The 27,885-nt window shown below is 34.3% G+C and overlaps 1 protein-coding gene and 1 non-coding gene across 4 annotated transcripts in view; both read left to right on the top strand.

The window, feature by feature from the left end:
- The window catches only part of Baz1a (bromodomain adjacent to zinc finger domain 1A), a 110,600-nt gene that overhangs the window by 41,409 nt on the left and 41,306 nt on the right, over positions 1-27,885 (top strand). For all 3 annotated transcript variants that reach the window (XM_076850188.2, XM_076850187.2, XM_076850186.2), the window contains 6 exons: positions 1,983-2,123; positions 9,180-9,281; positions 12,674-12,761; positions 16,986-17,120; positions 19,821-19,920; positions 26,647-26,813. In XM_076850188.2, the coding sequence (XP_076706303.2) occupies positions 1,983-2,123; positions 9,180-9,281; positions 12,674-12,761; positions 16,986-17,120; positions 19,821-19,920; positions 26,647-26,813 (733 nt within the window). The remainder of the gene's footprint in view (positions 1-1,982; positions 2,124-9,179; positions 9,282-12,673; positions 12,762-16,985; positions 17,121-19,820; positions 19,921-26,646; positions 26,814-27,885) is intronic.
- LOC143396194 (small nucleolar RNA U13) lies at positions 1,763-1,866 on the top strand. Its single transcript, XR_013091062.1, has one exon. It is a non-coding gene; the product is annotated as a small nucleolar RNA U13 (small nucleolar RNA).

Raw genomic sequence — 27,885 nt, 5'->3', positions numbered from 1 at the left:
ATAGAATAATCAGAAGATAAGGAAATAGAGGACTTGAGCAATATAATAAACCAACTAGACCTAATAGATATAAATCAGAACACTCAAACCAACAATAATGTACATTCTTTTTAAGTGCACATGGGACCTTCTCTAGGGGAGACAATATACTGGGCCACCAATTTGGTCTCATTGGATTTCTTCCCACCCCTTTGATACTGGGATTTAATCCAGGGCACTTTACCACTTTACCACTACTCTACGTTCCCAACCTTTTTGGGTTTTTTTGTTTTGTTTTGTTTTGTATGAGACACCATCTCAGTAAGTTTGTTTAGAGCTTTGCTAAATTATCTCAGCCTCCCGAGCTGCTGGGATTGCAGGAGTGTGCCACCGCACCCCGCCCTTATTGGATTCTAAAAGATAGATACTTTCATTAATCAAGATTCTTGAGAGAGAAAGAAAGAGAGAAGCAATAGTAAATATATGGGAGAGGAAAGACATGTGAAGGAAATTTATTAGAATTGGTTTACACAATCATGGAAACCAAGAAGTCCCACAACAGGCCATCTCTTCATGGCTGGAGAACCAGAGAGGCCAGTAGTATGGCTCAGTCCAAGTCTGAAAAGGCCTTAGGATCAGGGAATGGATGGTCAACTCTCAGTCCGGGGGTAAAATCCTGAAATTTAGAATCAGTGGTTGCTGATTAAGGACTGATCGTCTTTATTTAGTCCATAGACTCATCCCAAAATAATGTTTTACCAGCTATCCAGGTTTTCTCTGATCCAGTGAAGTTGATGCCTAAGATTAGTGGTCACATTATCATACAAAGTATTTTCCCTGACCACAACAAAAGAACTGGAAAATTCACAAATTTGTGGAAATTTAAGTAACCCACTCTTTTCTTTTTAATTTTTTTCAGTTGTTGATAGTCTTTATTTTGTTTATTTATTTGTGGTCCTGAGAATTGAACCCAGTGCCTCACACATGCTAGGCAAGTGCTCTATACCACTGAACTACAATCCCAGCCCCAAATAACACACTCGTAAATAACCATTGGATTAAAAATAAATCACAAAGGAAATATAAAAATCAGTATACCCAAACTTAACCAGACACAGCAAAAGAAGAACTAAAGGGAGATTTTATGGTTATAAATGGGTGTGTTAAAAAATAAGAAAGATCTTGGGACTAGAGTTGCTCAGTGGTAGAGCTCTAACCTGGCATGTGTGAAGTACTTGGTTCAGTCTTTAGCACCACATAAAAATAAATAAATAAAATAAAGGTATTGTATCCATCTAACTGTAAAAAAAAATAATAATAAGAAGAAAGATCTCAAATCCGTAGCCTAACTTGATAAATTAAACTAAAGCTGGGCATAGTGGCACATATCTATAATCCCACTAACTCAGGAAGCTAAGTAAGGAGATCACAAGTTGAAAGTCAGCCCCAGAAACTTAGTGAGGTCCTAAGCAACTTAGGGAGACCCTGTCTCAAATAAAAATTTTTAAAAAGGGATGGGGATGTAGCTCAGTTGTTAAGTGCCCCTAGGTTCAACCCCTGTTTTCCCTTTCTCACTAAAGAAAAAAGAAACTAAAAATAACTAAAATTCAGATCTAGCAGGAGGAAGGAAATATAAAGAATATAATTGCTAAAGATTTTCATAAATTGAACTATAGTTTTATATTGTTTGAATTGTATCTAATCTTTGCTTAAATTGGATATTACAGATTTTCTTCTTAATTAAATTGTTTATTTAGTCAGCTATACTCTTTCTATAAAACTGATCCTTTTGTTGATAAAGAAGCATGATTATTGGATTTTTAAGCTGATAAAAGGGATGTGCCTCCCTCAGACCTTGTTATGATGTAGGCAGTTATTCTTGTTACAGTGCAATGATCTATCTGTGGATAAATAAGTAAATAAAAACTTCATTTGTTCAAAACAGATTGTTGTGAAATGTTTGGTTGTAAAGTATCAAGTGATTTGCATTCATTTTGTTTCAGGTTACAGTGTAGGATTTTGGAAGTCCTCCCTCCACATCATAATGGTTATGCTAATGGACATGTTAGCAGTACAGATGGAGAAACTATTATCATCAGTGACAGTGATGATTCAGAAACACAAAGCGGTTCTTTCCAAAATGGGTAAGTGATTTTTAAATTATTTATCAGACTGAATAATGACATTCCATTGAAACAGTTGTTCCTTTATCCCTTACTTTCCTTTTTAATCATACTATGGTATACTACCCATCTAAACAATCTGTTTGAACAAAAGATGTTAGGTTAATTTTGAAAAAGGTAAATTAACCTTTTTCAAAATTAACCTATCTAGTTAATGCTAATAAACTGCTTAAGAGCAATTTTAGTAAATCTCATTAAATTGTATTTATATATTTCCCTTTTTGTTTACTTGGAAGAATTCATTCTATAATTATTAAGACTTAATTTATGGAGAATATGGTAAAGAAAAGTGAGAACTTCTGTAACCACCTATAACTGAGTCAAATAATGGTCTGTGTCAGCTGAGTACTGTTGGCAAAAATCACACAAACATGTAGATATGATGTAATTTGCGGGGAGGAGGGTCTGTGCTAGGGATCACACCTACTAGATTTATCATGTTAGGCAAGTGCTCTGCCACTGAGCTATACCTCCAGCCCTGATATGTTGTAATTTAAAATCTTAAGTCAGTCATTTTATGTATTTTAGTTCAACAGTTTCTTCTGTCCTCTATTTCAGCTATCCTAAATCTTAATTCCTCCAATCAGTTCCCTTTCAAGCATCTCAAACTTTAATGCTTTCTCCTGTCTATGTCTTTTCTTCCCTATTTTTATTGGTTAGTGCCATAATATTCAAATAAAAAACTTGAGGCCACATTTCACTACCTTGCTTTTTAAATAACAGTGCCTGCCAAATTCACTCTTAGAATCTTGTAGTTCAAGTTTTGGTTTTGTGTGGTGTGAACTATTGTAGGTAGCTATAACTAGCATCTCACAATTGATTATAACCTGGCACTGTGCTAAGTGCTTTGTATGCATTTTTGTTAGACTTGGAAGAATATTGTTATTTAACAAGGAAGAACCTGAGACTTAGAAAGGTTAATCATGGTATTACTGAAAGAATAGACAATGATAAAGAATAGAGAGCCCAGAAATAGACTCATGTAAATAATATAGTTAACTGATCCTTGACAAAAGAGCAAAGGCAGTATAATGGAGTAGAGATAGTCTTTTCAATAAATGGTGCTGGAGAAACTGGACATCCTCTTACAAAAGATTAAATCTAGGTAAAGAGCCTATACTGTTCACAAAAATTAAATCAACAGATTATAGACCTAAATGTAAAACACAAGACTATAAAACCCCTAGGAGATAACATATAGGAGAAAACCTAAGTGACCTTGGTTGTGGTAATGACTCTCTAGATACAACACAAAAGGCATGATCCATGAAAGAAATAATTGATCAGCTAGACTTCATTTAAGTTAAATTTCTGATCTGCAAAAGTCATTAAAAGAATAAGAGAACAAGCCACAGAGTGGGACAAAGAACTTGCCAAAGACCATCTTTTAAAACAGTTATCCAGCCAGTCATGATGGCACATTTCTATAATCCCAGCCACTCCAAAGACTCAGCCAGAGATCGAAAGTTGGAGGCCAGCCTCAGCAACTCAGCAAGACCCTGTCTCACAATAAAAATGAAAAATTGCTTGGTTGTATTTCTTGGTAGAGTGACCCTGGGTTTAATCCCCAGTCCTGGTGGGTGGTGGGGGTGACCCAAACTTTACAATGGATTCTTAAAACTCAGAAAATGAACAACTTAATTAAAATACGGGCAAAAGACCTGAACAAATACTTCACCAAATAAGTTATATAGATAGCAAGTAAGCATGTGAAAAGATGTTCAATATCAATTGTCATTAGGGAATTGGAAATTAAAATAATAGTAAGATACTACAACATACCTATTAGAATGGCAAAAATCTAGAACACTGACAAAACCAAATGCTGGTGAGAATGTGGAGCAATAGGAGCTCCGGTTAGTCGCTGGTAGAAATGCAAAATAGTAAAGCCACTTTGGAAGACAGTGAGCAGTTTCTTAAAAAAAAGGGGTAAACATACTCTTGTATGATCCAGCAATTACACTCCTTGATATTTACCCAGATATGTTGAAAACTTACATCCATACAAAAACCTGTGTGTGGATATTTATAACTTTATTTGTAAATAAACTTTATAGCTTTATTTGTAATTCCAAAACATGGAAGCAACTAAAATGTCACTTAGTAGGTGAGTGGATAAATAAACAATGGTACATGTAAACATTGGAATGTCATCTCGAACTAAAAAGAAATGAACTAGCAAACCATGAAAAGACATGGAGGAAATATAATTTCATATTAAGTAAAAGAAGCAAATCTGTTATAGACTGTATGACTCTATGACATTCTGGTTAAGGCAAAATTATGGAGACAGTAAAAGGATAAGTGCTGAAACCAGGAGTTTCAGGGAAGGAGAATGAATTGGTGGAGCACAAAAGAGTTCTAGGGCATTGCAGCTATTCTATATGTTACTACAGTGGTGGATACATGTTTTTATACATTGGTCTACAACACCAAGAGTGAACCCTAATATAAAGAATGGACTTTGGGGATGATAATGTGTCAGTGTAAGCTCACCGATTGCAACAGTGTTCTTTGATTCAGGATATTGATGGCAGGGGAGGTTGTGGATGTGCAGAGACAGGGAATATATGGGAATGCTATATTTTCTGCTCAATTTTTATGTGAACCTAAAATTATGAAAAATAAAATATATTAATTTAAAAAAAATACATGTACATAATATATTGCCATTTTTAAGTGTATAATTTGGTAACATTAATTACCTTTATAGTGTTACACAGCTACCATCACAATCTATTTCAAAGACTCTTTTATCATTGCAAATAGAAATTCTGTATCTATTAGGCTTTAACATCCCATTTATTCTTCTTTCCAGCTTAGTAATTGCTAATCAACTTTTTGTCTTTCTGTTATTTAATGTATGTAGAATTATGTAGTATTTGTTCTTTTGTCTGGCTCATTTCACTTAGCATGTTTTCAGGGTTCATCTGTGTTGTAGCATGAATCAGAACTTAATTTCTTCATTATTGCTGAATATTTTATTGTGTGTCTGTACTATATTTTGTTTATCCACTCATTTGTTGATGGATACTTGGGTTGTTTTCATCTTTGACTATTATGAATAATACTGTAATAAATACTGTTGTACAAGTAATCGAGTCTGTTTTTAAATGCTTTTGAGTACATTCCTTTGAGTAGAAATTGCTGAGTTAGGTGGTAATTCGACACTTTTTGAGGAAATGCCAAAATGTTTTTCCCACTAGCTATGTCATTTTACATTCTCCCTGGCAATATACCAGTTTCCAATTTTGTTATCATTGTTGTTTTCTGGTTGTTGCTTTTTGTGGAGCTGGGGATTGAATGCAGGGTCTCACACATGCTAGGTAGGCAGGCATTCTACCACTGAGCTACATCCCCAGCCCTGTTATTTTTAATTATAGCCATCCGTAGGTATGGAAAGTGATATTCTGTGGTTTTATTTGGATTTCCCTGATGACTAATAATGTGTTTATTAGGTATTTGTATACCTTCTTTGAAGAAATGTCTATTCTAATGCTTTATCAATTTTTTGTTATTTCTTTTCCAACACAGGGAATAGAATCAAGATCTTGTACATACTACACGCTCATTTTAAAATTTGATTATTTGTCTTTTTGTTGTTGAATCATAGTATTTTTTCAATATATTTTGACCAGAGTTTTTAAAATTATTTATTCTAATTAGGTATGTTTGACAGCAAATGCATTTTGATTCATTGTACCCAATAGCAGCGCAACTTTTCATTTCTCTCATTGTGCACGATTTGATCAGAGTTTTATAAAAAGATTATGATGCATTTGGGGGGAACATATTGATTTTTTTTCTTTGCAAATACCAAATGCCATGTTTGTAAAATCAGGGAATTAAAAATTTGCCTGTCTTCTATACAATTTCATTCTTCCAGAACATATTAAGCTTACTTATTAGTCTGGGCATTGATAGCCATATATTACTGAAATAAAAAGTATAAAAGCAGTAACCAATTTTTGTTGGTGGGCAGTGTTCAAAGTTTTGGGGAGCAGGTCAATTAGTAATTTTGAGGATCAGCTTAAATATAGTCTTATTTACTTGTTGGTGTTGGAAATTGAACCCAGAGTCTCTTGTAAGCTAAACATATTCTTTCTCTACCATTGAGCTATATCCTTAGCCCAAACTTAAACTAAGCTTGTGAAAGAGGCTATTGCAGCTTATCACAAAGCATACTTCATGTATTCTTAACAGCTCTTGGGACATTTTAGCATCTTGTGGTTCTTAAAGAACCTAACACATGGAGCTGGGGTTATGGCTCAGTGGTAGAGTGCTGGCCTGGCATGCATGAGCACCACATAAAAATAAAATAAAGATATTGTGTTCACCCCCCCCCCAAAAAAATCTGGCTTTTAGCCAGAATTGTGTTCTTCAGTAAAAATATGAGGTAATTTTCTTCCTTAGCTGTTGGTAGAACTAAATAGGGCAGAAATGTACATATTCCTATGTAAATCTACTTTAGAATGAAATAAGACTAATTGTACTACAGGGATACTTTGTGTAGATTATATAATTAATAACACCTTAAGTTTAGAATTATTACATTTATTTCATGCAGGCAATTATTTTTCTTTGTTTGTTGTTTATTCACTTTTGGGGTGCTAGAAATGAAATACAGGGCCTTGTGTGTGCTAGTAAGTGCTCTACCACTGGATTATATCCCTAGCCAAAACATAACTCTTTGGAAGCGGTTTTTTAGGTGGCATCATGTAAGCAAAATTTATTTTTAGAGTTGAGTTCTTGGGTATAATTTATAGATAAAGTTGGGCGTGTCTTTTAGGGATGATATTTTACATCATATAAAATTGAGGTGCTAGTTATATAGCTTGGTGGTAGAATGCTTGCCAAGCCCAAGGTCCTGGGTTCTATCCCCAGAACTGCAAATAAATAAATAAATAAAATTGAGGTGAAGAATTGGGGAATGTAGCTCAGTGGTAGAGCATGTGTGAGGCCCTAGGTTCAATACCCAGCACCCGTCCTCACAAATTAAGTTTAAGCAGTTTAGAATTTTGTCTCCTGGTGCTCCTCTCTGAAGAGAGGTGTATATATGGTGTAGGATCCTCTTGAGCAATATGTGTCTAATCTGAAAATAGTATATTCACTAAATTTCTTTCATGTAATGTAATCTGGCTCTCATGATAACTTGACTGTTAGTAAGATAATGGAATTTGAGTATCGTTTTTAAAGTAGATATGTATAATGTTTTAAAATACACCTACTGTCATGTATATCTAAACAGAATAACAATAAAAAAGAACAGAACTGGACATAAATGCATTAAAGCTAGAAGTTGTCAAGATTTTCAAGTTATTAGTCCTATGCCCAATCCTATTTCTCCTGAAAACACTGATATCATAAAATAGTCACTGTGTTATTTTAATCTGAAAACACCTTAGAGAGTTAATAAAAATTAACTAACTTTTTATATTTTAGCAAGTATGTTACATTTAGAATCATTCTTGGTTATAAACAAAAATTGTTTTGCTTGATGTAAATTTCTATTATAATACATATATTATTAAAATGGACTTCATTCTTTTGGAATTGGAAGCTCCATTCGTGAAAATTTAATGTGTGAAAAGTAAGGTTAGTATTTTAAATTAAAATATATGTATTGCCCTAAGTAACCATCTGTGCTGAAAACCTAATCATTCAATGGATCGTCATTGAAGAACATTTGTAGTGAACATAACTTGATAATCATTGGTTGTTGTTGTCATTGTGTGATTGATTGTTTTTGTTTGGTACTGGGGATTGAACCTAGGGACACTCTACCACTGAGCTACATCCCCAGCCCTTTTTATTTTGAGACAGAACTTCACTAAGTTGCTGAGGTTAGCCTCAAACTTTCCATCCTCCTGCCTCAGCCTCACAAGTCACTGGGATTGTAGGTGCATGCCACTGTGCCCAGCTTGGTAATGATCTTAAAAGAAATCTTTATGTTGAAAATATAATTTGGGGGCTGGGGTTGAAGCTCAGTGGTAGAATGTTTGCCTAACATGTGTGAGGCACTGGGTTTGATTCTCAACACCACATAAAATAAATAAGTAAGTAAATAACAAGTTATGTTTAAAAAAGAAAGTATAGTTTGGGTTTTTTGGGTCATTTTTGTTCTGCTAATAGTAAAATTTATTACTTTTTTCTTTATTGTCATGCGTAGGATAGCAGCAAAAACAATTTCCATTTTGGTAGAACTGAATTTTTTATATATATATAAAGCTATATATATATAATTATATATATATATATAACTATTACATATATTTAAGACTATATATAAACTATTACATATATTTTATTTATATATATTTATATATATGTATATATGTATTTATATATATTTTATATACATATAAATAAAACAGTTGAATAAGTGGATGAATATACTCTCAAAGGAAAGAAGTTGGTGGAGGTAGGAATTAAACATGCAGCCTCTTCACCAGTTCTTTTTTTTTTTTTTTTTAATATATTTTTTAGGGGCTGGGGATATGGCTCAAGTGGTAGCGCGCTCGCCTGGCATGCGTGCGGCTCACGTTCCATCCTCAGCACCACATACAAAGATGTTGTGTCTGCCGAAAACTAAAATAAATAAATAAATATAAAAAAAATAAAATATATATATTTTTTAGTTGTAGTTGGACAAAATACCTTCATTTTTATTTATTTATTTTTATGTGGTGCTAAGGATCAAACCCAATGCCTCACACATGCTAGGTGTGTGCTCTACCATTGAGCCACAACCCAGCCCCTCTTCACCAATTCTTAAGGTAAACTACATTGTATCTGCTTTTGCTCTTGGGTTATATAGCTATGAAGAAGAATTTTTTTTAAGTGATCTGACCCAAAATGAGTGCTTGTTCAACTCTAGTTACTTTTGTCACTTAAGGGAAAATTTATCAAATGAGTAATTAAAATACCAACATTAAATTGTGCTTTGTACTATTTTGGCTAAGAGAATGGCAGGGAAGGTTTATCACCAGTAACTTATTTTGTCTTTCATCTTTTTAGGAAGAAAAAAGATGCATTTGATCCCTTATTATTCAAGTACAAGGTGCAACCCACTAAAAAGGAATTGTATGAGTCTGCTATTGTTAAAGCAACACAGATCAGGTAAAACTCCTTGTCTTCTCTATAGTAAAGTACAATAATTGTGTAGATAGATTCAGAAGGTTTAATTTAGAACAAACGGATAGTGTTGTAGATGGTTAATTCTTCTTTTAAAGTAAATTTATATGTTCTTAAACTGATAAAATGAATCCTAATGGACTCCTTAAACCCTATGTTTAGGTTATTAACTAACCACAAATAGATTTCAGGGGTTGGGGTTGTAGCTCAGTGGGAGAGCACTTGCCTTTCATGTGTGAGGAACTGGGTTCAATCCTTAGCACCACATAAAGATAAATAAATAAAGATACTATGTCCATCTACAACTAAAATATTTCGAAAAATAGTCTTCAAACTAAAGAGTTAAGAAGATTTTTATTTATAAAGTATTTCTCATGAGAAAGGGGTTTTCAAAGATGAGAAATTTAATAGTACTTACAAATATGACATATGTAGTATAAAAGAACCACCTTAACCAAGTGAGGTGGTGCACATCTGTAATCCCAGCTACTCCAGAGGCTGAAGCAGGGGCACCACAAGTTCAAGGCCATCCTGGGCAATTTAGCAAGATCTTGTATCAAAATAGAGTTTAAAGGGGGAACAGGACTGGGGATGTATTCAGTGATAGAGCACTAAGTTCAATCCCTACTACCTCCCCCACACCCTGCCTTGACCCCAAAAAAGAATTGGCTCTAGGTTGCAGAGATATATTTTAGGAAAATTCCTATTGTTGTCTGTTTGTTAGACTCTTAATCATCTGAAAGTATGTTGGCATCAACTAGCTATGAACCTGCCACATAGGAGTCAGCCTTGCATATCATTTGATATAAAATAATGTTTACATCATACATACATGTATCCAAAGAAAAGTGATATCTTAAGAGAATTTTCTGTAGCTATATTGAGGTATGGTGGTTTGTCAGTCCGTTGATGTTGGGAACACCATCATTAAGATCTCTAGGGCATCCTACATTTTAGTTTAAATTGAAAAATAATATTTCCAATTTAATATTAATGGATTAGTAGTAGTAGGAGTAGTAGTATCAGAGATTGCTAAACCACTGACACCTCCCCAGCCCTTTTTTATTTTTTGATATAGGGTCTCACTAAATTGCTTAGGACCTCACTAAATTGCTGAGGCTGGCTTTGAACTTGTGATCTTCCTATGAATTGCTGGGATTACAGCCATGTACCACTGTGTGCCTGGCAGGATTATTAAAACTTTTAGTTTATGGACTGTTGAGTAGCATAGTTGAGACTGCAAATGTTTTCCTGTTCACGCTTGAGTTTTGTCTTTTTTTTTTCTTTTGCCTTTAGTTGAAGATATGTTATTTATATAGTATAAATTCTCTAATTTTTTTTTTATTTTTCTAGTTTCTTGTTTACTTACACTTTATAATTAATTATTTGGCTAGATCTTGGTTAGTCTTTTAAACTCATTTCCTTCTTAATTTTTAAACCAAAGAACTATAAAGTGAGAAGGTTATACTTGACAATAGAAGGCTTAAATGACTTACAACACTTTGTTAGCATCAAAAGATAAATATTACTGTCTCTTTTAATGAAGAAATAGTAATATTTCTCTAATAAAGAAGACTTGATATTAGAGTATTCCAGATAATACAACTTTCTATGACATTTGAACTCTCCAATAAAAATTTTACTTATTTAATAAAACCATGTGTAGTTAGTAGCTACCATATAAAACAATGTAGTCTTTTTGAGGACTGGTTATTTATTTATTCAGTAGTCAATAATAGGTACCTTCTTTTTTGCCAACTACTCTGTGGTTCTGGGAAACAGCAATGAACCAAAGAGTCCTTGCCTAAAACTTAAAGTATTGTGACTCAGGAAGCTGAGGCAGGAAGATGGTCAGTTCAGGGCCAGCCTCAGCAACGTAACAAGACCCTAAGCAATTTAGCATAACCCTGTTTCAAAATATGAAATAAAGAGCTGGGGATTTAGCTCAGTGGCAAGATATCCCTGAGTTCAAATCTCCGGTACCACAAACAAAACAACAACCACCCCGCAAAAACACTCTTATTGTTTGTTTATTCACTTATAGAACCTTTTAACTTGGCTTTTTCTTGAAGGGAATACTTTTGTGTTATATAAAAATGTTTAGATTTTTCCAGAAATACATGTGGGGTTTTTATTAATTTGATTTTGTTGGTGGTGGTGTTCCATGGTTGTTCTGTGTTTGGAGATAAGGGAGAATCAAAAATAGTGTTTTAGAATCTTAATTCTCTTTAATTATTGATGATGATAATTTATTTGAGAGAGAGAGTGTGTGTGTGTGTGTGTGTGTGTGTGTGTGTGTGTGTGTATGTGTGTGTGTGTGAGTGAGAGGGTACTGGGGATTGTATCCAAGTCCCTATAATTTTTATACCACTGAGCTATTTCTCCAGCCCTTTTTTGAGACAGGGTCTCTCCAAATTATCCAAGTTCCTGCCTCTCAGCCTCCCAAATAGCTTGGGATTAATGTATATGCTACTGAACCCAGACACTTCTGTTTAATTTGTATCTGCTTATTTGTTGGCTTCCATATGAGATTTTTTTAATTGATTTTATTTTTTTAAATACACAACAGCAGAATATATTATAATTCTTACTACACATATAGAGAACAATTTTTCATATCTTTGTATAAGGTATGTTCAAAACATATGGATTCTTGTGTGTGTGTGTGTGTGTGTGTGTGTGTGTGGTGTTGGGGATTGAACCCAGGGCCTTAGGCATGCAAGGCAAATACTCTACCAACTGAGCTATATACCCAGTACTCCTGAGATTTTAAAACAAAGATTTAAAAATTCAATAAAACCTATGTTCAGCCCTGCTTACAATATCCATTTTGGTATAGATTTACTTAGTCATAGTATTATGTTATATCTGATAACTACTGATTATAATTTTTAAAATAATTTTAATGATGATATTTGAAAGGGTGATAACATTTGGTTTATAGTCCATATTATATTTTCCTTGAGGTTTATATGATTTCCAAATGGCTCCTAAGCAATAAATTCATATATTATTTCTATAATAGACTTAATAGATACACTCAAGTAGGTTTTTAAAAAATATTTTTAGCTGTAAATGGAAACATATCTTTAATTATTTTTTTTATGTGATGCTGAGAATCAAACCCAGTGCCTCACACTGCTAGGCAAGCACTCTACCACTGAGCCAAATCCCAGCCCTCAAGTAGATTTTATAACTTCCAACATAAATACCTCTTCATAAAGTTTCTCACAATTTCTACATAAATAAAATTGGAAGATGAAATGTCCTTAATTTCCTGGGCTCAAAATTCAGTTTTTAAATTTGCAGAAAATTTGGAGTTTGAGTTGAATTTTCTTTGATATTAACACTACCTTCTTTATTCTTCCCCCCTGTAGCAGGAGAAAACACTTATTTTCTCGTGATAAATTAAAACTTTTTCTGAAGCAACACTGTGAACCACAAGATGGAGTCATTAAAATTAAGGTAATCAGAGTTGTGAAATTATTTGTTAGAAGGAAGAAAAAAATAAGAAATAAGTAGTGTTATAAAGCTATAACATTACAAAAATGTTAAAAAATTGTTTAAAATAACTTATGTGGAGCCAGTTTTTAGTACTTTAAAAAATATTTATTGGATTAAATACTAATTTTGCAATTGCTAGAATTGTTAAGATTCTCTGTTACTACCACTTTTTTTTCTTACAAAAGAAAGATTAGCCATGCCAGAGGCAGTGGTACATGTCTGTAGTCCCAGCAACTCAGGAAACTGAGGCAGGAGGATCACAGGTACAAGACCAACCTCAACAATTTAGCAAGACTCTCCCCCCCTCTCCATGTAAGCAGCAAAGAGGCGTTTATTGCGAGCTAGCTTGGTCCTCTGCGCACACAGTAACTGGTGATGCTGAGAGGCCCCAAGCCCAGGGTTTGCAGCAGTTTTATACACTCTTTGGGGAAGGTGGGGACTTTACATCATAGCATCTCTTAGCAAATCATCACACACCGCCGGAAAATCATAAAACAACAACCCTAAAACGGGAAAATCATAAAAACAACAACCCTAAAACATGATTAGCACATTCACTGGTGAGAACAAGTTGGGTAAGGGTGATTGGTTAGTACAAGAGGGGGATTTGAGCTGATTGGATTTGAGCTGATTGGTTCAAGTCACAAGGGGAGTACGTGCTGAACTACTTGGTTTCCCAACATATTATCAACCACCATAAACTACTGGGAGGGTTATCTGGCATCCCAGGTATTTTCCCTGTCTCATGCTGATTGGTGGTTGCTAGGGGTTTGCTATGGGTCCTCACTTAGCCTGACTGAGTCAGGGACACCTGGTGCAACAGATCTCTCCTTTTATTTGCAGACAAACAACTCAGCAGGGTGGGTATGTGCCTAGGAGTGCTCTGTGGGTGTTTCCAAGGACAAGAGCCATGCCCCCTTCCTTGGACAGGCTTTGCTCTGGGGTAGAGGCTGGTTTCTCAAAAAAGGAGTCACATCAGTTTCTCACTGCAAATTCGTAATTCAGCTATCTTTCCAAGTCCACAAATTCACCCGTCCCCATAAGCATTTCTAAGGGGGTTTCAGTATTTTGCTTTCGATTTTTCTCTGCTTGCTCCATACCATAATCTGTCCAATAGAATTTCCAAAGTAGGAAATCTCCACTGCTTAAACAAGAACATGCAATAAAAAATCCAGTCACTCGGAAGAAGAGACTTGTGGCAAACGGACTCGAGCAAGCTTTGTACAAATGGCGAATTAGGACCATATACATCACAAGTGTTTTTTAATGCCTTGATAGTTTTGAATGGTATTACAGCATGGACGTGGACACTCTGGTCTTGGTTGTTAACCTGTTCAAAAACTGAAACCCACTAATGTCCTCTCTGCCTCTTGAGCTCTCCTGAACCCACATTGTAACAGTGTAAGGAAAGTCATTGAGAGCTCAGAGTACCTGTTAAAATTTGTTCTCCCACCTGGAAGCAGCTGAATCTGAATAGCTGGAGCAGGTCCTGCTAGACTTAAATCTATTAAAATTTCCTGGTAATTCCTGGATTTCATCGTCTGACTCATCTCCCTAGGTCTGAGACTCATTTGTGCCTTCATCCTCGTCGTCATCTTTGTTTCATTAGCAAGACTCTTAAGTAAAATATATTTTTTTAAAAGGTGTTGGGGATGTGGCTCAGTGGTTCAATCCCAGGTCAAAAAACAACAACAACAAAAAAAAAAAAACAATCAACAAACATGAAAAGAAGCTCAATTTTACTTCACAAATAAAAATTAAGATTATACTGAACAATTTTTACTTAAGGCTATAAAAGATTGCCAGAAGATATTTTGGTATGCTTGCATATACTTTTTCAAGCATACATATGCAAAAACAATTTGCTTCCCACTGTTGGCAGAGGATGCTATTAAGAGTCTTTATAAATACACAAAAATGTGGGTAGTTTTTGTGTGTTGTGTGTATATGAATAAAGGTTTTGGACAATAATGTTAATAAAACCTATTGTGACCACGTGTGCATGCATCCCTAATTTTGAAAATCCATAATGCTCCAAAATCTGAAATTTTTTGAGCACTGACATGACTTGAAGTGGAAAATACCACATCTTGAAACTTTGTTTCATACACAAAATTATTAAAATCATGTAAAATTACCTTTAGGATGTGTACATAAGGTATATATGAAACATATGAATTTTGTTCCATCTCCAAAACATTAAGTATATGCAAATATTTCAGAGTCTTAAATTATCTGTAACACTTCTGGTTCCAAGCATAAGGAATACTCATCCTATATTTGAGAAGAAACCACCCATGTGCTTTATATTCATGCTGAAAGAGCTGTTCTGTATACTCAGAATTATGTAGGATAACATGAAATCATCCTAATGGAGTCTACTTTGATGTAAGATTTTTTTTTTTCTTTTGGTAGTTATAGATAAACAGCATGCTTTTATTTTATTTGCTTATGTTTTTATGTGGTACTAAGGATCGAACCCAGTTCCTTTCACATGCCAGGCAAGTACTCTACCACTGAGCCACAGCCCCAGCCCAACTTTGATGTAAGGTCTTAATAGGTTATTGATTATTATGATAGCCAGAAGCGATTGAATTTTAAGTATTAAAAATGGTGTTCTGGGCTGGAGTTGTGGCTCAGTGGTAGAGCATTTGCCTAGCATGTGTGAGGCACTGGGTTTGATCTGAGAACCACATAAAGAAGTAAAGAGATTGTGTCCATGTACAGCTAAAAATCTTTTTTTTTTTTTTAAATGGTGTTCTTAAAAAAATATGTAGAAAATCAAGTTCTCAGTAGAAGTGTTTTTGTTTTGTTAATACTTAAATTTTTGGATCATTATTTTCTTATACATTTCTTTTACATTTTTAGTCGTAGTTGGACAGAATATTTTAATTTTATTTATCTATTTTATATGGTGCTGAGGATCGAACCCCAGGACCTCACACGTACTAGGCAAGTGCTCTACCGCTGAGCCCACAACCCAGCCCCTCTTATACATTTCTTGAAATGATATTTCTATAAATGACATATGGTTTCTTTGAGAAAAAGTGATGATCTTGGTCACTAGGCCAAAATTAGTAAAACATTTAGGGTTAGACATGGATAACAGTTAAACAAGTTCTAAATATAAGGTAAAGGGAAAGAAGCTTGTAAATTTGGTAATTGTCCTTGAACCATACAACTTCCAGTAAGAATGAGATTGGCCAGGCATGGTGGCATATGCCTAAAATCCCAGAGATTTGGGAGTTTGATACAGGAGGATTGAGTTAGAGCCCAGCCTGGACAACTTAGATCCTGTCTCAAAAAATAAAAAGGGCTGGGAGTATAGCTTTGTGGTTGAGAATCCCTGGGTTCAATCCCCAATACTACAAAAAAGAAAAAGAGAGATTAACTTCTGAACTTAAATTCTGAGGTAAAATTATATGAATTTATAAATATTTCTGCTTTTATCCAAAACAGTTTTAAAAATTTGATACATACAGTATTTATTACCTAACCCTAAAATGAAAATCTAAACTCAGGGTTGGTAAACAGTTAAGAAAAAAGTATTGGGGTACAGAAATTGCACTGTATTCCATGAATATTTTGTATCAAGTAAAAACAAAAACAATTTATAGAGTTACAGTGGTATATTTTTAATGGTAAATATATGAATTAATTATTTACATAGAAAATCTCAGGCAATTAGTCAAAAGCAAAATAAATAGATTATTATATGTGTAATTTTGAAGTAGTTTTAGAATTCAGGATCTGAGCCATGTGTAGTGGGCATACCTATAATTTCAGCTACTCAGTAGGCTGAGGCATGAGGATTGCAAGTTTGAGGCTAGCCTGGGCAACTTAGTGAAACCCTATCTAAAAAAGAAAAAAAAATTAAAAAGGGCTGGACATTTATTTCAGTGATAGAGTGTGAAGCAAATTGATGAAAACATTCTTGGTGTTTTATGGTGATCTTTGAAGTGTAGTCTTCTTTCTGGTAAGACTGATTAATAATGTAATTTAGAAAAGGATCAAATGTAAACCAACTAAAATGTATCACTACACAGTAACACATGAAATTCTAATGTCTGTAGCCTGGTCTTTATAACCACTTTAGTAGTAATTAATGTGATACATTAGTGGTATCTGTACATGATTTACGGTTTACTAATGTGTTGTTATTGTACTTTTTTTTCTTTTACGAAGCCATCATCTCTCTTAGCATATAAAATAGCAGAACAAGATTTTTCCTATTTCTTCCCTGATGATCCACCTACACTTATCTTCAGTCCCGCTAACAGAAGAAGAGGAAGACCTCCCAAGCGAATATCTGTTAGTCAAGTAAGTGAGAAGAGGCTAAAACTATATTTTACTTGCTAATGAAACATTATTCAGAATCAAGAGCAATGTTTGGTTCCTGTCACCCTGTAGTCTATAAGAAGAAAACCATTACTCTACACAAGAAAAATGTATGTGTGAACTGTGCATTGATAGCTGCTTAGCCTTAAGGTTTGGAAAGGCTTTAAGAGTGAATTATACACTGTTTTCATGCCATATGAATTTTTTGCCAAGATGAAGCAAACATATAACTGCCGCAGCCCGGCTGGCTGGGCAAAATAACCCGGGGGTGACAAACAACTTGTGTAGATTGATACAGCAGGAGTGGGAGCCGTTTATTGTAGGACCGGAGCGGTATTTATACATTCCACACAGCTTATCTTAATTAGCATAAACTAGATACAGCAGTCAACCAATAAGGAATCTCCACACTTAATGGCTCGCTGGCGTTACTTCACAAACCACTCCCCCTGGCATTTTGCCAGGCGCCATCCAGATTTGTTTACAGACTCTAACATTTCTCTGGCAAAATGCCAGGCGCCATCCTGACTTGTTTACAGACTCTAACATTTACAGACTCTAACATATAACCAATTACTGAAATGTAAAGCAGAATGAAATGTAGGGACTAAATTGTGAGATTGAAGTGTAAAGAGAAAAAAATTCTGATTGGAGGAAATTATGGAGTACTTTAAGGAATAATACTTGAGCTAAACAGTATACAAGATTTCTAATAATTAGGCAAAGAAATGCGAAAGGTGTTTGAGGTATGAAAAAAAGATCACAAGGGATTTGGGGACTCTTGTAGGGCATCACTGAGTAGTGAATATAGTATGATTGATCAGTTAGTAGAGAGAGGAATATAATGGGAAATGAGGCAGAAAAATCTGTAGTTAGTCTTGAGGTTCTAATTTCTCTGTCAAGTGGTTCTAAAATGTTCTTTTCATAAAAATATTCATCTTGCTTAAATATTTAATTATTTGTTTTATGTACAGGCTAAAAATAGTCTTTAACCAAAAGCTGATGGTCTAAATTCAAGCAAATAAGAATGTACTGATTCAATGTATGTAATGAAAGACCTCAGAATGTGAAGTAAATCTTCTCTAAGAAGTTTTAGAACAAAAGGAGGAAAGGCAATATAGGTTGATGTGTTTAATTCTGTGCTTGCTCCCTAGCAGTAAGGAATTATTCTACCACAAGTCATTGCCATTTCTCAATTCAGAGAGCAATGACACTATGAAAGTTTCTGAAATTGGGCAAACTAAGAAACCAATGCAGCTGTCTTAAATTGAAGGAAATTTATTTTGGATTATTCTAATCCTTTAATTCCATTTCTGTGTTTTTATTTTCTCATACCCTTATTCTATGAATTCTGTTTATTCTCTTCTGCTAGTTTGGGATTGCTAATGGTTATAATCATTTACAGTTAGATTCTCACTGTTTCTAAGTATAGTTTGCAGCACAGTCAGCATGATTTAGAAATTTATTGAGGAGTCTTTCAGAATCATTTCCAGGCTTCAGTTAAGTGGTCAAAAGAGTTGCTTGTGCTATAAGAGGAATAAGCAAAACAAGATTTTTTCTTACTTCTTCCCTGATAAAAAACGTTAGCTGGGGAATTCTGTTTTTCTTTCCTTTAGGCTGTGTCACTCAGTAACCTCTGTCCTAGTTGAAGTTTATTTCCTTCTTCCAAATAATTTTCAATATAATTTTTATTTTATTTCTACTTTATATCAAACAATTTATTGTGTATATTCTTTGAGCCTCATGATAGCTCTTCAAAATAGGCAGGATCCCATTTTATAAATGAAGAAAGATTACATTCTCAAAGTGAGAATATAAAAGCTGGGATTTGAACTGGAATTCAAAACTGGTCCCTTGTTTTGATGATGCAGTGATATTGATACTATTTTTCACAAGATAATAAAGTTAGAATCATTCATTACCACTTTTACTTTCTAACACCAACTTAATTTTAAGTCTTTTTGGCTGTTTAGTCTTTCCATTTTAGAATTTAGCCTAATTTTTAGATTTGGAAAGTGTTTATTCAGAACATTGAACTTCAGCTATAACAAGCCTTTCTATATTTCATTTAAGATCTGACTTACCTGCTAAACTATCTATAAGGAAAGGAACCAAATTTATCTTGTTTTTCACTATGATTAGTATTGTGCCTGACCCATGCGAAGTACTCAAATATTCACATGAATTATTTGTTTTATTATATTTATAACATAACAAGAATATTATACATGTTAAGCAATTTAGAGACATTCTTACAAGGAATAACGTAAAAGTAAAATTTTGACATTGTTTAACAGTGGCCACAAAAATGTTTCTGACATGTCTTTTCTCTGTCTTTTTCATATTTGATGTTTACCCTATCTAGTTTATAAAATAATCTGGAGGATTTTTGTTTTTCTAATGCATATTTCAAGACTGTATACTACCGGTTGTTTTTCCTGGGATGATACTCTAGTAATTCATAGAGCTATGGTATTAACTTATGTTCTGAGTATTATTCTGACTGGAGTTATTAAAAGTTCAGTCATACTTTAGAGTAAAAAACTCATTTAGTATGAAGAAGGTGTCTTTTTGTGAACTTTTAAATTTTGTTTTTTATTCTTACTTAGTTAAGATCCAGGCAGACCATCAGTTTATATAAATTTCTGGTTTATAAGTTTAGTTTCATGGTTTGTTTTTTAGGAAGACAACTTTACTAATAAACAGAGTATCATGGGTTATAGGAGCAAAGCTATTAAAGAAAGAGACAAATTTTTGAAACAAGAAGAAATGAAGACACTGGGTGAGTTTTAATATCTTTCTCTAAACTCTTTAGAACAAGAAAGAATATTTCTCGTGGGCCCAAGTGGGAGACATATTTCTGGTTGTTTTTTTTTTTTTTCCAGTGTAAGTATTTTTTACCCTCAGATAACATCTCAGAAGTAGGAATTTCCAGAATTTATAAACATAGTATGTTTGATTCACATAGTCTTTTAAAACATTGCTTCCCAAACTTGAATGTTTTGGGAAGCAACGTTTTAAAAGACTTGTTAAAATAAGGGTTCTTCTTGGGCTGGGGTTGTGGCTCAGCAGTAGAACACTTACCTGGCACGTGTGAGGCCCTGGGTTCGATCCTTAGCACCACAAAAATAAAATGTTGTGTCCATCTACAACTAAAAAATAAAATATTGAAAAAAATAAGGGTTCTTAATTAGTAGATTTGTGTGAGGGCTAAAATTCTACATTTTTTTTTCAAAGAATAAATCGATTTTTTTAAATACATGACAGTGGAATGCATTACAATTCTTATACATACACAGTATAATTTTTCATATCTTTGTATAGAGTATGTTCACGCCAATCAATGCCTTTATACATGTACTTTGGGGTTTTTTTGCGTTACAATTCCTTTTACACATATATACCACAATTTTTCATATCTATTTATATATAAAGTATGTTGACACTCAATTCGAGTCTTCATACATGTATTTTGGATAATGTATCCATCACATTTCACCTCCCTTGCTAATCCCCTGCCCCCTTCCTTCCCCTCCCACCCCTCTGCCCTATCTAGAATTCATCTAATCCTCCAATGCTCCCCCCTCCCCGACCCCACTATGAGTCAGCCTCCTTATATCAGAGAAAACTTTCTGCATTTGTTTTTTGGGGATTGGCTAATTTCACTTAGCATTATTTTCTCCAACACCATCTATTTACCTGCAAATGCCATGATTTTATTCTCTTTCATTGCTCAGTAAAATTCTATTGTGTATATATGCCACATTTTTTTAATCTATTCATCCCCTGAAGGGTATCTAGGTTGGCTCCACAGTTTAGCTATTGTGAATTGTGCTGCTATAAACAGTGAAGTGGCTGTGTCCCTGTAGTATGCTTTTTTTAAGTCCTTTGGGTATAGTTCAAGGAAAGGGATAGCTGGGTCAAATGGTGGTTCCATTCCCAGATTTCCAAGGAATCTCCATACTGCTTTCCATATTGGCTGCACCAATTTGCAGTCCCACCAGCAATGTATGAGTATACCTTTTCCCCCACATTCTCTCCAACACGTATTGTTTTTTGTCTTCATAATAGCTTCTGTTCTGACTGGAGTGAGATGATATCTTAGAGTAGTTTTGATTTGCATTTCTCTGATTGCTAGAAATGATGAGCATTTTTTCATATATTTGTTGATTGATTGTATATCCTCTTCTGAGAAGTGTCTATTCAGGTCCTTGGCCCATTTGTTGATTGGGTTATTTGTTTTTTCAGTGCTTAGCTTTTTGAGTTCTTTATATATCCTAGAGATTAGTGCTCTATATGATGTGTGAGGGATAAAAATTTGCTGTAAGGATGTAGGCTCTCTGTTTACCTCACAGATTGTTTCTTTTCCTGAGAAGAAACTTTTTAGTTTGAGTTCATCCCATTTATTCATTCTTGGTTTTAATTCTTGTGCTATAGGAGTCTTATTGAGGAAGTTGGGGCCTCATACCACGTGATGAAGATTAGGTCCTACTTTTTCTTCTATTAGACACAAAGTCTTTGGTCTAATTCCTAGGTCCTTGATCTATTTTGAGTTAAGTTTTGTGCATGGTGAGAGATAGGAGTTTAATTTCATTTTATTGCATATGGATTTCCAGTTTTTCCAGCGCCATTTGTTGAAGATGCTATCTTTTCTCCAGTGCATGTTTTTGGCACCTTTGTCTAACGTAAGATAATTGTAATTATTATCTGTGTCCTCTATTCTGTACCATTGGTCTACCAGTCTGTTTTGGTGCTAATACCATGCTTTTTTTTGTTACTATTGCTCTGTAGTATAGTTTAAGGTCTGATATAGCGCTGCCACCTGCTTCATTCTTTCTCCTAAGGATTGCTTTAGCTATTCTGGGTCTCTTATTTTTCCAGATGAATTTGATGATTTCTTTTTCTAATTTCTATGAGGAATGCCATTGAGATTTTTATTGGAATTGCATTAAATCTGTATAGTGCTTTTGATAGTATGGTCATTTTGATAATGTTAATTCTGCCTATCCAAGAGCAAGGTAGATCTTTCCATCTTCTAAGGTCTTCTTTGATTTCTCTCTTTAGGGTTCTGTAGTTTTCCTTATATAGATCTTTCACCTCTTTCATTAAGTTGATTACCAAGTATCTTTTTTTTTTTTTTTTTTTGATATTGTGAATGGGGTAGTTTTTCTCATTTCCTTTTCAGAGGCTTTGTCACTGATATACAGAAATGCTTTTGATTTATAGGTGTTGATTTTATATCCTTCTACTTTGCTGAATTCATTTACTAGTTCTAGAAGTTTTCTGGTGGAATTTTTTGGGTCTTCTAGGTATATAATCATATCGTCGGCAAATATTGCTAATTTAAGTTCTTCTTTTCCTATAAATATCCCTTTTATTTCTTTTGCTAATTGCTCAAGAACTTGTTGAATAGAAGTGGTGTAAGAGGGCATCCCTGTCTTATTCCAGTTTTTTAGAGGGAATGCCTTCAATTTTTCTCCATTTAGAATGATGTTGGCCTGAGTCTTAGCGTAGATAGCCTTACAAAGTTGAGATATGTTCCTGTTATTCCTAGTTTTTCTAGTGTTTTGAACATAAAGGGGTGCTGTATTTTGTTAATAGCTTTTTCTGCATCTGTTGAGATGATCATATGATTCTTATCTTTAAGTCTATTGATGTGATGAATTACATGTATTGATTTCTGTATGTTGAAACAACCTTGCATCCCTGGAAATAAATCCCACTTGATCATGGTGCACAATCTTTTTGATATGTTTTGTATTCGATTTGCCAGAATTTTATCGAGAATTTTTAGATCTATGTTCATTAGAGATATTGGTCTGAAGTTTTCTTTCTTTGATGTGTCTTTGCCTGGTTTTGGAATCAGGGTGATGTTGGCCTTACAGAATAAGTTTGGAATTACTGCCTCTTTTTCTATTTCCTGAAATAAATTGAAGAATATTGATATTAGTTCTTCTTTAAAGGTCTTGTAAAACTCAGGTGTGTATCCATCTGGTCCTGGGCTTTTCTTGGTTGATAAGCTTTTGATGGCTTCTTCTATTTCCTCACTTGATAATTGGTCTGTTTAAATTGTGTACATCTTCCTGACTCAATCTGGGCAGATCGTGTGACTTAAGAAATTTGTTGATGCCTTCAATGTCTTCTATTTTATTGGAGTATAAGATTTCAAAATAATTTCTAATTATCCTCTGTATTTCTGTAGTGTCTATTGTGATATTACCTTTTTCATCACATATGCTAGTAATTTGAGTTTTCTCTCTCCTTCTCTTCGTTAGTGTGGCTAAGAGTCTGTCAATTTTATTTATTTTTTTAAAGAACCAACTTTTTGTTTTGTCAATTTTTTAAATTGTTTTTTGTTGTTGTTGTTGATGTTTCGATTTCATTGATTTCAGCTCTAATTTTAATTATTTCTTGCCTTCTACTGCTTTTGCTGCTGGTTTTTTGTTCTTTTTCTAGGGCTTTGAGATGTAATGTGAGGTCATTTATTTGTTGACTTTTTCTTCTTTTAAGGAATGAACTCCATGCATTGAATTTTCCTCTTAGTACTGCTTTCATAGTGTCCCAGAGATTTTGATATGTTATGTCTATGTTCTCATTTACCTCTATGAATTTTTTAATCTCCTCCTAGATGTCTTCTGTAACCCATTGTTCATTCAGCAGCATATTGTTTAGTCTTCAGGTGATGGAGAAATTTTTATTTTTTATTTTTTTCGTTGATTTCCAATTTCACTCCATTATAATCTGATAAAATGCCTGTTAGTATCTCTACTTTTTTGTATTTGCTAAGAGTTGCTTTGTGTCATAGTATATTGTCTATTTTAGAGAAAGATCCATGTGCTGCTGAGAAGAAAGTGTATCCACTTGATGCAGATTGAAATATTCTATATATGTCAGTTAAGTTAAAGTTACTGATTGTGTTATTGAGTTCTATAGTTTCTTTATTCAGCTTTTGTTTGGAAGATCTATCCAGTGGAGAGAGAGTTGTGTTAATGTCATCCAAGATTATTGTGTTGTGATCAGTTTGACTCTTGAACTTGAGAAGAATTTGTTTGATGAACATAGCTGAACCATTGTTTGAGGCATATATGTTTATGATTGCTATGCCTTGTTGGTGTATAGTTCCCTTGAGCAGTATATAATGTCCATCTATATCCCTTTTGATTAATTTTAGCTTGAAGTCTACTTTATTTGATATGAGTATGGAAACCCCTGCTTGCTTCCACAGTCCATGTGAATGGTATGATTTTTCCCAACCTTTCATCTACAGTCTGTGTATGTCTTTTCCTATCAGATGAGTCTCCTAGAGGCAGCATATTGTTGGTTTTTTTTTTTTTTTTTTAATCCAGTCTGCTAGCTTGTGTCTTTTGATTGGTGAGTTTAAGTCATTAACACTTAGGGTTACTGTTGAGAGATGGTTTGTATTTCCAGCTATATTTGTTTATTTTTATTATTTAACTTGAATTGGTTTTCCTCTTTTATTAGTTTTCCTTTAGTGTACTACCTCCCTCTGCTGATTTTCATTGTTGTTTTTCATTTCCTCTTCATGAATTTTTTTTTTAGTTGTCGTTGAACACAATACCTTTATTTATTTATTTTTATGTGGTTCTGAGGATTGAACCCAGGGCCTCACATGTGCTAGGCGAGCATGGTACCACTGAGCCACAACCCCAGCCCCAGAGCTGCAACCCCAGCCCCCTCTTCATAAAATATTTTGCCAAGGTTGTTTTGTAGTGCTGGTTTTCTAACTATAAATTCTTTTTAACTTTTGTTTATTTTGGAAGGTTTTTATTTCATCTTCAAATCTAAAGCTTAATCTTATTGGATACAAAATTCTTGGTTGGCACCCATTATATATATGTTGTTCCAGGATCTTCTAGCTTTTAGGGTCTGTGTTAAAAAATCTGCTGTTATCCTAATTGGTTTTCCCTTATATGTAATCTGATTCCTTTCTCTTGTGGCTTTTAAAATTTCTTATTCTGTATGTTGGACATTTTCATTATTATATGCCTTGGTGTGGATCTGTTGTGATTTTGTACATTTGGCGTCCTGTAGGCTTCTTGAATTTGGATTTCCAATTCGTCCTTCATGTTTGGAAAGTTTTCTGATATTATTTCATTGAATAGATTGTTCATTCCTTTAGTTTGGACTTCTATGTCTTCCTCTATCCCAATAACTCTTAAATTTGGTCTTTTTATGCTATCCCATATTTCTTGAATGTTCTGCTCATGGTTTCTTATCATTTTCGCTGTGTGGTGTATGTTCTTTTCAAGATGATTTATTTTATCTTCATTGTCTGATATCCTATATTCTAAGTGGTCTACTCTGTTGGTGATGCTTTCATTTGAGTTTTTACTTTGCTTTATTATTTCTTTCATTTCAAGGATTTCTGTTTGGTTCTTTTTTAGAACCTCTATCTCCCTGTTGAGGTGATCTTTTGCTTCTTGGATTTTTTTATGTAGCTCATTGTCGAAGTGATCTTTCACTGCCTGTATTGGTTCTCTTATGTCTTTGAGATCCCAAAACATTTTAACCATGTGTATCCTGAAATCTTTCTCTGTCCTTTTTTCTGCCGTAGCTGCCAATGCTTCTAATCATGTGTTGCCTTGATTTGTTTGTGGTACTTTCTTCCCTTTTCATGTTGCTCATGTGTCTTCCTTTCCAGCTCTGTGGATCTGGTGTGTTCTTGTTTTTAACCCTATAGATTTGTAGTGCTCTTGTACGGTTCTAAGATCTCTCCTGCTCAGATGGCGATTCCATCTGGTAGCCACACCCACCAAAAAAAATGGTGAGGAAGTTTTTCCAAGATAAAGTTGTTCTGTTTCCAGTGCCAGGGTGTCTCCTGAGTTGGGCGGAGCTGTGGATAGATAGCGGCTGAGTGACCTGTGTGGGAGCAGAGCGCAGTCTGGAGTTCTGCAGAAGTGCTGAACAGTAATTCGCTTGTGAGCCGCTTGTGAGCCCTGTGTGAGCTAGACCTGCGGGCTTTGGGTCCGAAGTCCAGAGACTTAACTCGAGCACAGAGGCTCTGATTTCTGTATGGGTGGTTGCAGCACTGGTGATTTCTGTGAAAATCCTCTGTATAGGGGTCTTCTCCCACTCTCTCAGATGTTGTATTCCGTCTAGGCAAGACCTTGTGGAGAAGTTCCCTGTCTACTTTCTTGATTTCATGCCACAGAGCAGCCAGAAACGGGACCTCCCCTATTCCGTCATCTTGGATCTCTTGAAATTCTACATTTTTAACAAGATGATTACCTTGCCCTGTCTTTAGACCACAGTTTGAGTATCAGGGCTTTCAAAGGAAGGATTTGTTTGTCCCAGTACTGTAGTTTGTCTTAAACCTACCCAATTTGCCTTTCCCATTTTAATCTATTATCTGCTGACTCCCTTCAGGAATTTTGTCTCTACTAATCTCATTTAACCATAAATTATGTCAGGGCTTTTTTTGTTGCATAAAAAAATGCCAAATGTTGTTTTTGCCTGTTTACATTTTTAAGTTTGACCTTCTCCACAGCTTTCCAAAAGGCTAAATTAAAAAGAGAAAAAGCAGATGCCCTAGAAGCAAAAAAGAAAGAAAAGGAGGATAAAGAGAAAAAGAGGGAAGAATTGAAGAAGATTGTTGAAGAAGAAAGACTAAAGAAAAAAGAGGAAAAAGAGAGACTTAAAATAGAAAGAGAAAAGGTATTTATTTTAGAATATTAGTTGTGTTCCTACAAATAGTAATATCACTTTACATATTTAAATTCATGATTAATTTTCAAATACTTTACTAATTTCATTCACGTGGTACTGGGGATTGAACCCAGTGGATCTCTATAACTGCGCTACATCCCCAGCCCTTTTTATACTTTTTATTTTGAAATGGGGTGGTCTCACTGAGTTGCCAAGGCAAGCCTTGAACTTGCCTCCTAAGTAGCTGGAATTACAGGTGCCCTGCAAGATTCAATATATTTCTACATGTCTTTATGCCTCACTTAAAACTTACAGTGCAACCCAAATCATCTTCATTATTTAGAATTCCAAATTTAGGAAAATTATTATGCATGAAACTTTCAAAGGTAAAAGAAATAAATAGTGATAAAATATAGTAAATTCAAATCAGGCACATACCTGTAGTCCTAGCTACATATAGGGAAAAGGCAGCAGAGCCATTTGAACCCAAGAGTTAAAGGCCTGTCTGTTCAGCATAGTAAGACCCTGTCTACATTAATGAAAAACTAAAATAAATAAATTCTATGATTAGTAAGAATTTATTATGGTGTTCTTATCCTCCTTGAAAAATTAAGTATGTATAATAATAGGGTATTCCAGCAAATCTTTACAGTCTTCAGTGGTAGATGTGTCTTAACAAAAGTCTATAGCTGGTTCTGTTCAACTTAGGCATTTTCATAGGTGGATTTTTGGGATATCCACAACTAGCCTCAGAGGATCAGGTTATACACTGTATTCATTTAAATTGCCTATAGTTTCTTGAAATATTTCAAATAGGCTCTTAGTGTGCTGTCAAGGGCCAAATACAAACTTACTCTGGAAATGTAGAGAATAAGAATCACTTGTAATTTAATGGTAAATTAAACTTAGGGATGGAATTAAAATAACACTTGAATTAATTTCCAGTCTTTATTCAAGGTCTTAAATAGTTAGAGCACCTACCATTTATAATTTTATATTCTCTTTTCACCTAATATTTATTATAAACATTCCTTCATATTATTAAATAACCTAAAGTGGAATTTTTAGTGACTGCCCAATA

The sequence above is a fragment of the Callospermophilus lateralis genome, chromosome 3, assembly GCF_048772815.1.
Source record: "Callospermophilus lateralis isolate mCalLat2 chromosome 3, mCalLat2.hap1, whole genome shotgun sequence".
NCBI classification, from domain to species: domain Eukaryota; kingdom Metazoa; phylum Chordata; class Mammalia; order Rodentia; family Sciuridae; genus Callospermophilus; species Callospermophilus lateralis.
This window is presented reverse-complemented; position numbering and strand designations above follow the sequence as displayed.